General features: G+C 37.4%; 1 protein-coding gene across 1 annotated transcript; it reads right to left on the bottom strand.

The window, feature by feature from the left end:
* Window positions 1-6,287: 6,287 nt before the first annotated feature.
* Window positions 6,288-10,447, bottom strand: LOC149231704 (uncharacterized). Its single transcript, XM_089381718.1, has 3 exons — window positions 8,622-10,447; window positions 7,331-8,348; window positions 6,288-6,971 (listed from the first exon to the last, which is right to left on the bottom strand). The coding sequence occupies exons 1-3, from the start codon at window positions 10,445-10,447 to the stop codon at window positions 6,288-6,290; spliced, it is 3,528 nt and encodes a 1,175-aa protein (XP_089237844.1).
* Between the last annotated feature and the right edge of the window lie 4,319 nt (window positions 10,448-14,766).

The following is a 14,766-nucleotide window of genomic DNA, read 5'->3' as shown; positions in this document are numbered from 1 at the left end:
TCTTGATTGTTGAACTCTCATTCTTGCTCGTTCTTCACTTATTCTGATCACCTACTTTTCATCCTTACCTTCTTCTTTACTGTTATTTTGCACCTTTTCAGTTGTTGCTATATTGGCTTTCCGAACAATTTCTTGCTTCTGTTTCCTGAACCTGTCAACTTCTTCTTGATTATTATTTATGACAACTTCTTTTTCATCCTTCATCAGCAATTTATCCTGAACATTTATCCTCTGCTCTTCTAACTTCCTCCTTTAAAAGTCTAATTCTCTATATAACTCAAGTATTTTACTTGGAGTAAACTTTGGAAATTTTACACAATCTCCTATTTCTTCATTTGCTATTGACCCATCTTCACATGGTCCATTTTCCTCTGCTAAATCTTTCTTAACATCCTTCGGTAGATGTTGTTCCTCTTCTTCTTTCATTTGGTTGTCCACTTGTGCCAAATATGTTCTAGTTTCTGCAACAAAATCTCCAATTATAAGACAATCATCATAATAAAAAATATAAGGCTTTTGTACCTCTTCTTCCTTTGGAAACACTTCAGTATGCTACTCAGATCTCTCTTCTTCTGTCAACATATCAATATGTTGATTCAAACTCAAAGAACTCTTGAGGCTGTCATCTAGTCTCTCCTTCTCATCATCTGTTTCAATGATGCATTTCAACACTTTTCCATTGTAGCGAACTGATTCTTTTCCAGTCTCCTTGTCATATTCTGCTTCAAAACTTTCATCTTCTGGAAGGTATTCTTTCATGTTTTTGACAACTTTAAAAGATTGCCTATCCTCTTCCAAACCTGCAATCATACACAAATCATTAATTTTAAAAATACAAGACCTTTCGGTCTCATTTGATGCTTCAGTCATCAAGTCTTCTGGCTGCTTTGAATCATTCATATGATCCAACTCCTCTGGCTCTTCATCACTTTCAAAAAGTAATGGTCCACGTTCTGGTTCACATATCGAAACTTCAACATCTTCTTCAACATCTCCCTTTTGTTGTAGCTCAACTCTTTCGAGCTTCTCTATAATCTGTTCAAGTTCCCTTAGCTCCTTTATTAACTGCATATTCACCTGTTGTTTCCTCTTCTCTTGTAGCCTTTGCCACTTCACTTTCTTTCTCATGGCATAACCATATTTCTGGTCCATCTCATTTCTCTGCAACATTTCTTTTAATACTTCAAGCTGAACTGCTATCTTCGCGTTCTCCCTCTCATATTCTTCTTTATTTAACTGTCTTTGTATGCCATTTTCCTTGTCATCTCCTTCCTTCTATCCTTGGTTGTGGGTTTTTTCAAAACCTCTATTATGACTGTCACTAGTCATCATCCTCTCCATATCTATGAGTTCTTCATTCACTTCATTATGAGCTGCACTAAAGCCTCTACAACAGCAAGTCCTCCTTGCTACAATCTTACCTCATTAAGCTCTCCTCACTCAGTCTTTTGGTAAGCACGGGTCCTCTGTCTGGAACCTCCTCCTGAGCAACACCTTTGCTCCTTTTAGGCTTCTACAATCTTTCACTCTCTTTTGAGAACACTTCAACTGTCCTCTTTATCCAATCTCTGTTGGAATTCCTCAAGGTTCTGCTACATTTCTTCTTTCACTTGGAAACTCTTACCAGCTTCCTTTATCTCTTAGCAATTATACCCACATCCGTTGTGGAATTGCCTTTGGGAGTTGCAACAATACTTTTGCATCAATGCAAAGACTACAACTTTCCAATCCTCAAATCCAATTAAAATAAAACCATATCATATTACCTTCAAAATCTTTGTTTGATCTTGTCCTCCCATTCACCTGCACTTTTGAATGGATTGTTCTTTGCACTAGCCTTCAGTTGTATCTTCCAACTCTGCTACTTCAAAAACTTACAAACATCCCTCTTACAATTTAACTACTATAATCCTGCTCTAAAATTTCACTCATTCAATATCTACTAATCATTAGACAAATTTGCATACCTTCACCTACCTTCAGGATATAACCATTTCTACAAATCTGTTTCAACATATCTTCATGCTTCCAATGCACAAATTCTCAATATTCAGCTATTGTCAATCAGATTTAGAATCTGATTCTTTCTTCCAATCTTTCACCTTTATATTGGCAAAGCTTATCTATCAACAACAATTTCTCCTTCATTGAGGTTTTCTTCTACTCAGAAATCCTTAACAGTTTCTTCCATTATTGCTTCTTAAGGCTTGATCTTCTTTTGCTGAGATACCTCATTAGCTGCAACTATAAATCTTCAATCTATTTCTTTATCCAGCAAAACTCAAATCAGAGTTAAATAAAACAATACCTGGATGATTTCATAAGCAGTCTCCATTCACCCTTCACATTCAAGTGAATCTCCATTCTCCAAACATCGCTGTGGATTCTTTATGTTTCTGCAATCTCCTCTTAATTCTTACCCACCTGTCTCTAAGAACTTAACTGTTCTTCTCCATTCTCCTAGTTGTACTCTAGTTTCTTAATTGTCAGATTAGAATCTGATCTCCCTTGCCTGCATACACATCTTTCCACATATCTCTGTTCTAAATTCTTCCAAAGAAACTTTCACACCTGATTTCTTTATTCTGCTCTGATACCAAATGACGTGGGGTTACCCCTGCTTTACCCACAGTATGCATGTAGACCTATGCATAAATCGTTTTCCCAGGAATAGATATCACCTACCAGGTCAAAACTTCATTAAAGTTGATGGTTAAGGTCCCTTTCTTTAGAACTCATGCGGAAACATATAAATAGACTAACCAAAGTCTAATCCTTCGTTATCGGGACTTTTACCACCCCTTAATCTTCATGTATGACTTTATTAAAGCCTTTCCTTCATCCCCTTCCAATCGGGACTCCTTCACTTCTATTGGACATATACCTTCGTTAACCTTTTATTAACCTTTAAGCCCACATATATATTTAAATCCCATTTATAAGTGGACTTACACATAAAATCCTCCTCTCGGCGCTTAATCCTTTATAACCCATTTACAAAGGAAATATACACATAAACATACCTTTTTGCTTTTATACGGCCTCTACACACTTATCGATAAACGCCTTTATCGCAATTGGCCATTGCAGTTACCCACAGTCTTACCACATATATGCTCTGTCGCGCCTCCAACTCCGATATGGGACTATTAGAACAATTAAACCACCCTTTTATATTAAAAGACTCGGGCACGATACTTTACCGAATACAAAGGAATACATTGAAATCTTGACCTGAACACATAAGGCCAGACTTCAAAGTTTATAAGCCCGCGTCTATATTTATAATCGAGTCCGCCCTTCCATATCAAAACTTTTGTTGCACTGCTCCTCCTCTGATCTTCGATCACCGAAGCCTCCGATCAAATCTTGATCGTCTGTTGTATCCTTCGATCCAACGATTGACATTACTCCCGACCATTTAAACTTGCGCGCCTATTTTCCACCGTTGATCTGCACCCAACAGATCCAATGATTGTCGTTAATATCAGGTAGATAACAAGCGCAAGGATTAACCAGCTGATGAAGTGGTTTCCTTTCCTCTCGTTGCCACGTGTCGTTTAATGAGTGGAATCGGTGCTCATCCTTCAATACCGCTTACGATTTTGAGGCCACCTGAAATCCGCTTTGACTGTTTAAAAACCGCCCTTCGTCGATTGTTCTCCGCTATTCCTTTTTACTTAGATTTACGTTGTTTTCTAGTGTTGATGTGGTTCTTGGGTTTCTTCAAAGGTTTCACCCTTTTCGCTCTTCCACTGCTCCATTTATGCCTGAACTAAATTTCGGCGTCTTTCTTCAATCACTGACCCTTTAAAGCTCTACTTTGATCCTTCAGATGGATTCAAAGATCTATTACACTCCTCTGTCTCGCTCTCCTCTTTGCATTCACTTAACTTCACCTACATGAATATATATATTATACAATTCTCTGATATACTCAATTTATCAGTCAATACATCGAAACACACACTAATACACGTTGGGATTAAATCTGTGTATTTATAAATATGAACAATTGATACATAATGAGACCCTATGTCTCTCTTCGGCCTGATTCTTCTTCACAGTGGCCTCTGATTTACAAGCTGCCCGTAGGCTTATAGTGACACTCCAATCTGCTATCTATCTAGCCTATTCAACCTCTCCTACCTCTGTTTATGCCTTTTTTCCTTTAATTTATACAAAGGGATTCTAAAACCAATTTATGGTTTAGATCCATAGATTCCTCAACAAAATCCTAAAATCTCTTCCTCATCCCTAAGGATTCTCTCAAATCAACAAAATCATGAACTGACTCCTAATCTAAGATTTACATTCAAATCTCAATCATCTCATCACTCAACTATCCTAAATCTCTCATGTTCTCCTACATTCGAGAACATTCACAATTATGCCTCACAATATTCAATTAATTCCTATTCTCATTAAAATCACTCAAAAAATTAAATAATTACATTAATTCAATACTTAGGAAACCAACTTCCTTGAAACACAAGACCCCCTATGTCTACTAGAATACAATAATGATGTTGAGTTGAATGCTCCTGCATCATACATGAATTAGATATAAGTCATATATGGACCTTAATATGTTTTAGTTTAAGTTTTAAACATCTTCTATAGGTAAATTTAGCTTATAGGTAAGTTAAATTGTTAAGTTAATTCATATTTAGAGGAGACTTTTTTAAGTGAAATTTTCCAAATCAATGAACTAACAATATGATATTAGATAAAGAACATAATTTCCAAATTACTTCTCATTTCAAAATAAGGCTTCATATAGAGAGAACCCAAATCCCACACCAAGGCCCCACAACAACATGAATATAATGTTTTAAGTATTAAAAATAGATAATCAAAATGGCATGAACTAAAATTTTAGAAATAGACGAGATATCATGAAAATGAAATTAACAAATCTTCAAGGAAAATGATTATACTTTTATAATCTTTTAAGTGTAAATATTTAGTAAAAGCTTTGGATTTTATATGTAAAAGCTTTTAAAACTTTTAATAAAATTTATTAAAAATAATTATAATTATAATAATATTAAATTTAATTTTATATTTATATATAAATTAATTTTAAAATTATATATAATAAAATTTATATTTATTTTAATATTAGACTATATATATTTAAGATATAGTTATGAAAAACAAATTTCAAAATCATGAAACCTAAAAAAAATTGCATATTAAGTGGAGCTTTCTATATAGAAAACCCAAGCTTCAAATAGTTTTGTGTTATATTTTAAAAATTAAGTAAGTTAATTATTATTATTATTATTATAAAATTTATTAAATATGAAAATAAATATTTAGATAATTTTATTATTATTATTATTTATTATTTATTATTATTATTATTATTATTATTATTATTATTATAATAATATATTTTTTTTTTCAGCACGAAAAAACTATATATATTGTATTCATTTGAACTTTATAAGCATACATGTCTTGGTAATATTGCCATTTGTATATACTGTGGAGTGGATCATGCCACATTCCTTGAGATTTGACAAAAATGAAAGATGTCCTATATATACAACATGATGACTGAATGGATACTTCAGGTCAGCGTGTATAGAAAGCAAAAAGATATTTTTTGACTGCAAAGTATGTGTGTGAATACCTTAATAGTGAGATATGCCATTGTATGGGGATTGTGTAGAAAAAAAAGATACCAGAAATTTACCATAATTTGAGAATTATATACCCGGAAGACAAAAGTCTTGGATCTGGAAGCTGTTGCTGTCCGTTCTGATCTGCATCCTCCATATGCCTTGGGGAGAAGTTAGGCCCATTTTAGATAGAGCATCAGCTTTTTTGTTTTTGTTCCTGTCAATGTGAGAAATAGAATAGTCCCTCCTGTTGTTCCATAACTCTGCAATCCTGTCCAACCATCCAGCAAGATGAATGTTTCTTATATAGTGCTTTGACAAAACATGATCAATAATTACCCTCGAGTCTCCATAGATTTTCACATTCGAGATGTCAAGAAAGATACAAAAGGAAAGGAGACCCGTTAATGCCACTACTTCAGCTATGTTGTTGGACCCCGGACCAACATTCCAATAGATTTCAGTGGCCTGATCATTTGTTGTTCTAATGTATACACCGCATGCACATATCCCATGTTGAGCAACTCCATCGAAAAAAGCGCAAGGGGAATCCGTGGACGTCAATATCGATGGATCTCTTCCAGTCCTGATTCCATTTGTTGTAGTCATATGGTTCCTTCCATAATTGTTCCTATTCTTCCTATTTTAGATAGAGCATCAGCCTTTTTTTTTGTTCCTGTCAATGTGAGAAATAGAATAGTCCCTCCTGTTGTTCCATAACTCTGCAATCTTGTCCAACCATCCAGCAAGATGAATGTTTCTTATATAGTGCTTTGACAAAACATGATCAATAATTACCCTCGAGTCTCCATAGATTTTCACATTCGAGATGTCAAGAAAGATACAGAAGGAAAGGAGACCCGTTAATGCCACTACTTCAACTCTGTTGTTGGACCCCGGACCAACATTCCAATAGATTTCAATGGCCTGATCATTTGCTGTTCTAATGTATACACCGCATGCACATATCCCATGTTGAGCAGCTCCATCGAAAAAAGCACAAGGGGAATCCGTGGACGTCAATATCGGGGGATCTCTTCCATTCCTAATTCCATTTGTTGTAGTCATATGGTTCCTTCCATACCTGTTCCTATTCTTCCTGGACAATTCGAGGGCGTTGTATAGTGATAATATAGATGCTACAACAGAAGCGTTTGATTCCACTTTAGAACTGAAGATCCTGCCATTTCTCCATTTCCATATGGCCCAAATGGCCAATAAGGGAATGGCCCTCCATTCTTTGTTCATGGTGCTCCATCTTTTGAAAGCTTCAGAAATTGTTGGGAAAGAACAGAGGGTGAAACCATAGTGTGCAGCAATATTCTGCCAGATGGGCTGCACCTGTGGGCAGGTGAGGAATAGATGTAAATTATATTCAGAGTTTTCCTTGCAAAGTGGACAGATGGCAGGCCCATGCCAATTCCGTTTTTGTAAATTTTCCCAAGTGAGGTTCCTATTGTAAAATACCAGCCATGCGAAGATGATGATCTTTATGGGGCATCTCGATTTCCAAAAAATAGGGGGAAATATATCTCCGGAATTATCAACCTCAGAAATTAGAAACTGCATATATCTATATATATGTATGTATATATATATATATATATATATATATATATCTATAGATATATATATATATATATATATATATATATATATATATATATATATATATATATATATATATATATATGTTTTACCTTTGTAGTCGCGGATCCATCCAGTCCCTTCCATATAAGAAAATCATTATCCTCAGAGCGAAATATTCCATGGCCACGCAACAATGATATAATAGAATTCCATTGAACCTCCATGTCATGTCGGAGCTGCAGTTCGGTCGTTGTTTTCCATATGGGGATAGCTCCTTCCCATTTTCGAATGGCGCTGGCCCAAAAGAAGATCCCCTTGTTGTGTAGCGCTCTCATCAAGCGAGGGGATACATGAATTTTCCCTGCCCCACTAGCAAACTCATCCCTTCCAATCATAATCTTTGCTCCCATCTGAAATTTCCAAATAAGATTCTGTCTGAAAAATGGTTCCAATTTTCTGAAGCCTCTCCATATGGCAGATCCAAAAGAGGACCCAATGTGATTTTCCCTGATCCAAAAAGACATGTCCATGTTGTCCATGTATTTAGCGCAGATGGCCGAGCTCCACAACGACTCCCCCATGATTGCCTTCCACATAGATTTGCACAAAAGTGCTTTCCTGAAATGGGATAAATCTAATATGCCCCATCCTCCTATATGCTTTGGCCGCGCCAGCGCTGATAATTTAGTTAGGTGGAATTTATATTGATCTTTGTCGCACCCCCAAATAAAATTGGCAATCATCCTGTTCAAATTTTTTATTATAGCAGATGGGATATAGAACAGGTGCGCCCAATAGACCATTGTTTGGACGAGAACTGCTTGTGTCAGGATCATGCGCCCTCCTTTTGATAAACACAAATACTCCCATGCTGCAATTTTCTTATAAAATCGATCTGCAATCCAAGTCCAATCCGCCACCCGATACCCTACTGATTTCAGATTAAATCCCAAATATTTAAGTCCGTTCCGGATTGGAATAGCTTGAATGTTAAACAGTCGTGTAAGGAATTGGATCAAATTCCCATTTATATCTTCAACATGGAAGGAAGATTTCCCTTCATTTACAATCATACCAGTTGCGCATTGAAATCTTCCCAAAATATCATATAAGCATATCCAGGAGGCTCTGCACAGAATTGCAGATATGAGGATGTCATCAACGAAAAAGTTGTGGGATATGTATATCCCTCTGCATATAGGAAGGGGCCAGCATAAATTTTGATGAATCACCTTCTTGATATGGAGGCTGAGAGAATCCATTACAAGAATGAATAGGAGTGGAGACAAGGAGCATCCTTGTCTAAGCCCCTTGGCTGCTTTAAAAAAAGGGGTGGGATAGCCATTAATCAAAACAACATAATTTACCTCCTCTACGCATGCCATGATCCACCTGGAACACCTGTAATTAAGACTAATCTTGGCTAGAAGACATCGGATATAGCCCCAGTCCACACTGTCATACGCCCTTTTTAAATCTATTTTTAATAGAGCAGCTTCCAGTTTCTTTGAATGTAGAGAATGTAGAGCTTCTTGAGTGAGGGCCACCGCATCCATGATATTCCTATCTTTTAGAAAGTCGTGCTGCTCAGGGGACAGATGCAGAGATAACACATTCCTCATTCGTATGGAAATGATTTTTGAGATCGTCTTGTAAAGTACATTGCATAAAGAAATTGGTCGATATTCAGAGAAGGATGTAGAGAGTGTTTTTTTAGGAATCAGAGCAATATATGTGGAGGTTATTCGATGATTGATGTTACCATTTAATCTTGATTCCTCGACCATATTTAGAATGTCGGCCTTAAACAAGTCGAAGAAATGGATAAAGAAATCGATAGACCAACCGTCCGGTCCCGGGCATTTATCCTTCTGGAAGGATTTCATTGTCGCCAACAATTCATCCTCAGTGACTTCAGAGAAGAGGGCAGCATTTAGATTTTCATCAAACATAGTAGGGTACAGCTCAATGCCCCATAGGATATCTTCAATTCGACTGCCAATATCTCTACTGTAGGCCTTTTTGAAAAATTTAACAGCTTCACGAGATATATCCTCCTGGGTAAAAAAAGATTTTCCAGCTTCATCCTTTATTTCCCAAATCGTGTTTATCTGCCTCCGCCTGTTAGCAAACCTGTGAAAAAACTTGGTGTTTTTATCTCCCTCCTTGAGCCAAATGGCACGGCTCTTGAGACGCCAAGTGGATTCCTCCTCTGCTAAAATCTTTTGCTTCCTTTTTTCAAGGTCCCATATTTGTTTCTGAATATATGAAGTTATGGAGTCGCTTTTGAAGCGTGAGGATAAAAGTTGCAATTCTTTATCTATTTCTTTCAGCTCCCTTCTATTGTATTCTGTTTTCTCCCGCTGCCATTTTTTTACTTTGCTGCGTAGAAGTGCCATACAGTTAATAAAATCCTGTGTCTGATGCTGAACTGAGCCTGTATATCGCTGCCACGACTCCTTTATGAGCTGATTGAAGTGTTCGTCAAAGAGCCACGTTCGGTTGAACTTGAATGGGTAACCATATTTGCATTCAACATTGTTCCATTGAATATAAATTGGGCGGTGATCAGAAATATGCACAGGTATGATTTTCATCATAGGAAGCCCAAATTTATCTATCAGTTTTCCGTGGAGGATATATCTGTCTAGTCTTTTGGCCAAGAATGAGTCATTTGACCGCCCATTGTCCCAAGTGGGCCCTCGACACTCCGGCTGTATGTCTATGAAATTATTTTGGATGATGGCATTGCGGATCATGCGGCCAATCGGGTCAATTTTCCTGCCATTGCCCCAAATCTCATCATTACACAATGTGCTATTAAAATCACCCCCAATCATTAAGGAATCAATATCAAGAAGTTCAGATGCTAGAAATTTTTCCCAGAATGGAAAACGCTGTCTATGTGGGGCATATATATTTAAAATGTGCACAGGATCCGGACAATTACGAAAATAGGCTAAGATGAGAATGCCTGCAAAACATTGAAAGGCAACCACTTTAATCCATTTAGGGTCCCATAATACAGCTAGACCACCAGACAAACCTACAGCATCAGTGGCCACCATGTGCCAAGTAGGGAACATCCTTCTGAAATATGAGATGGTTTGTGTACAATCATGCATTGTTTCCTGAATCAAGAGCAATCTGGACTTTGTGGATCGAAAGAGGTCCTTCAGAGCCATAAACTTTGGGTCTGCTCCAAGGCCCCGAATATTCATAGACATGATGTTATTCATTTCGGTCATCAGATGGTCGGCAAGCTCTAAGAGGCCCTTTTGTGGAGAAATCATCTGAAGCGATTTCTAAAACAGGAATGTCAATCAGATTTAGATCCCTGGAAGACATATCCTTTCTACCCTTTCTCCTGCGAAAGTGTCTACTTCCCCGCTTTTCTTTGTGACGAACTGTGATATTTCCAGCAGAATTTGGGCTAATAACAGGGGAAGGAGAACGGACAGGTTTATGGATGGTAAGGGGCTTCAAATTTAAAGATGCCCATTTCAGCAACAGATCTATATCACAGTCAATAGAATTTATATCAGAGGACGTTGGGGAGTTATATGGAGTAAAAGACTCGCGTACAACCTTTCCTTTAGGATCATCTCTATAGGTCCGGACAGGAGAAGGATTCCCAGTGGGAAGGGAGGGGTTAACAACAGGGGACAGAGGAGATGATGTTATGTAATGAATGGAATGGGATGGGCCAACCGAGGAAGGTTCGGGAGGAGGGGGAGGTAAAGTGAACCCCGGCTGAGGTGAGGTCGGGTCAATGAGAGGTCGAAAAGTATGCTTGGGCGTAAAAGCAGACCGGGGACAACATCCATCAGGTCCATTATCCCGACCATGTGGTCCAGCAGACAACGAACGGGATCGCAAGAGACTAGAGGATCTATCCCTGGACAGACCATTTTTTGGAGAGAGTCGGGATTTAGGATTAAAAGGACCCCAGAAAGGGTCAACGTTGAGAGGCTGAGCCAAATGTTCACCTGCAAATGAGTCATCAGCTTTCTTCTCCGATATGTTCTTATTTTTGTGTTTGAAAGGCTGTCTGCGTGGACATTGAGAGTGGAGGTGGCCAGTTCTATGACACGCCGAGCACCTAAAAGGTACTCCCCAATAGTCCAAACGCTGGTGGACATTTGACATATTCCAGTTTAAATCAATCGACTCAGGAAATCCACCTCTAAAACCCTTCTCAATAAGGACCCAAGCTACGCGTTTATCCTTTGCGCCAATGCATCTAGGATCAACATAAATGAATCTTCCGACAGCGTTACCAATCTTCTCGATAGATTCTTTGTTCCATAGCTCGATGGGCAAACCAGGTAACTTAAGCCAAATGTAATTGTTTAGAGGGGTACACCTGAGAGGATTAAATCCTATATACCACCTGTAGAGAGCCAGAAAACTTCGATCCCAGACCCAAGGTTTGGAGAAGATAATCTCAAGATCACGATCCCGGAGAAAGTGAAAGCTAAACCAATCATTCATAAGCTTAACAATAGTAGGGGAGTAGCCAAGCAGGGGAGCCCATTTGGCCGCGATCTAGGTTCTGAAATGAGACTCCTCCATTGACGGAAAGTGCCAGCGACCCACTAAGGCCCTCTTCTGCAAACTTGAAATTCTGTCAAGTAATAGAGGCCCATCCAAGTTAATGGCTTCAGGTGGGGGAGAAGATTTAACCGGCCGGTTATGTTTGCGTTTCGGAAGGGAAACAGAGTCGCCACCCCTGGAAGACAGTTCCTTCTGAGTAGAAGGAATGATATCCATATACAGCATGGCAGCCCATTCAGCATTTGCAGATTGGTTGACGTGGGTTTTTTCTACGTCTAGAGTGGCCTGCACCAAAGCCGAAGCCACAGAGATGGAAAGTCCATACAGAAGGACAACTTCAGAGATCCCGAGGACCGAAACTAGATTTCCAGAGATAGATCAATCAGACGAAGTACCGCAAGGCTTATTCAAAAAGAGGGAAAAGAGCCAGATTAGTCAATGAAAGCAGTACAGCATCGTCCGGAAATGGATGGGTTCGGATGAAGAATTTAAGCACTGACGGCCAGAGACAGAATTCACATGATACCGTAAGCTTCCCTTCTGACAGAAAGATAAGAATGAACCATCGAGAGTCTATAGGGAAATGGGAAATGGCTGCGAGCATTAATCTAAGATAAGTAGAGAAGAGGTCCACCATTAATGACAGTCATCCGACCATCGGCGACTGAAAATTCAAATTATCCGGCACCCGAAAAAAAAAAAAAAAAAAAAACAAAAAAAAAACAAAAAAACAAAAACAAAAAAACAAAACAAAAACAAAAAACAAAAAACAAAACAAAACAAAACAAAACAAAAAACAAAACAAAACAAAAACAAAAACAAAACAAAAAACAAAAAAAACCTATGCTGAAATAAGCCTCAGGAATTCGGACAAACGATCAGCATCAGTATATCTCATATACACACCACCAAGGACCTATCCTAAGACAAAAGTTTGAGCATGGTTTGGAGATGATGAAGAATTTCTGAGCCTATGCTGAAATAAGCCTCAAGAATTCGGACAGACGATGCAACAACAGTATATCTCATATACACACCACCAAGGACCTATCCTAAGACGAAAGTCTGAGCATGGTTTGGAGATGATGAAGAATTTCTTGAGAAATTTTAAGATTGTCCCCCACCAGCCTAAAAATTCTGACCCCAACATAAATTGTGAAACCAGCATTAATAGAAATAATTGAAAAGTTTCTTCTTTGAGAACCAGGAAGTAAGCTAAGAACCAGTATAAGACAGAGTCCTATTCTTATACCTTAAGAGAGCATAAATTTTTGCTTAAACACAAAATATAAGACATAAAACATAGATAACTGACCTGAACCTCGAGCGTTACCGAGTGGAGAGCACCATGGGCCAATTGTATATATGCGTCATATACCAATTAAACAGGAGCTATCGTGAAAAAATAGCAGCTACGGTAATTGAAACAGCCACCCGAAGGAGTATAGAGAGTCTGGACAGGGGATTAAGGAAGAGGAGCCGCAGAAGAAAGCTCCCACACTCCCATCCAGAAGGTGGCCAGATAGGGAGCAAAAACCTCCGACCGCGGCCAAGAGATGGAAAATATGGCAAAAGGGTAAGTCTGGAGGAAAAACACTATTGGAAAAAGAGCTATGCCAAGCGTCGGCTCATAAAATGTAAGAGGCAGGTTATGCCACGTTCAAGAAATGCATGCAGATGCTCGTCTCTAAAGCATAACACATACACCATGAGAGGAGGCAAACCAGGGAGGGACACGTCTTAGAAAAACCACCCATCCACCAATGATGGCTCAAAAGCTCCACAAGCCTCCATTCGCCGCGTGAAATGGAGAAATATTCCTATAAGCACGTAAAGAAAGACGAAGGGAGACTGAAAATGTTACCTATAAGGTGCATGCAGGTGCTCTCAAGCTCGGTAGGTCTCGACTCACAGCAGTCTCCATTGACAATGTTTTTCCACGCCTTACCACTCTGGTAGCTAATAGTATTATGTTTATTTAATAAATAAATGAATTAAAAAAAATTGTGTTTATTGTTAATAAAATAAAAATTTATTTTAATTATATTAATTAAAAATATATATATTTTTATTAAATTTAAAATAATAATTATTATTTTTATTAATTATTTTTTTTTTGGGTAAAATAAATAAATATGTATGATTCCATCTATCTAAAATAAGAACTAATTAAAAAAACAATTATCCACATATAAAGTTCTCTCAAAACAATTTGTCAAGGTCAAAAAGCTTTCTACAAAGTTTCTACGAAACTCAGATAAAAATATACGTAGTCCGTGGTCAAAATTCTTTGAGAAACTTCCTATCAAATTTACGCGGAAAAATGTATTGAAAAGAAATTCCGCTTAGAGAGAAACATGTGAAAATACAATCCAAATTAATTACGGTAAAGTATTATCTTACTTAAACTTCAAATTTAAACATTTGTGAGTTTTGTGTCTCATCATTTTATGATGATTACGATTTAATATGGAATTGGCATGAGCACGGTAGATCCAGGGGATCCAGTGTAAGTACGTAAAGTAGGGGAATATTAAGCAGCGAGTGAATAATAATTAGTATATTGTCCTATCGTATATTTTTTATTCTTTTGGTTATTTAGTAATTTGGTGAGTATTTTAATGCCTGAAACATTTGGTTTCAATGATTTTGATCTGAAATATTTGATTTTAATGCCTGAAATATCGGAAAGCGACAAACTACAAGATCGTGTTGAATAGGTTTTTGTAATTTAAAAATGTTTAAAAAGAATCTAAAATGTTTTTTATTTGTATTTTTATTTTTTAGATAAAAAATGGTGGTTTATATAATGTACTAGTGTATATTATCCAAAATAGTATTTTGTATAAAGAGTTAGCAAATGTTTTTCAAGAAAGTGAGAGATATACACACATAAGATCAGGTAGCCCATTCAATGGTCCAATACAATTTCTCAAAATTATGCTTTTAGTAAGACCCTATAATCAGACAAAGACATTGCAATGATTAG

Source organism: Pinus tabuliformis, chromosome J (genome assembly GCF_031772625.1).
Source record: "Pinus tabuliformis cultivar Carrire ecotype Pingquan chromosome J, CPIR1, whole genome shotgun sequence".
In the NCBI taxonomy this organism is placed as follows: domain Eukaryota; kingdom Viridiplantae; phylum Streptophyta; class Pinopsida; order Pinales; family Pinaceae; genus Pinus; species Pinus tabuliformis.
The sequence above is the reverse complement of the archived record's forward strand: the minus strand, read 5'-3'. Positions and strand labels throughout refer to the sequence as shown.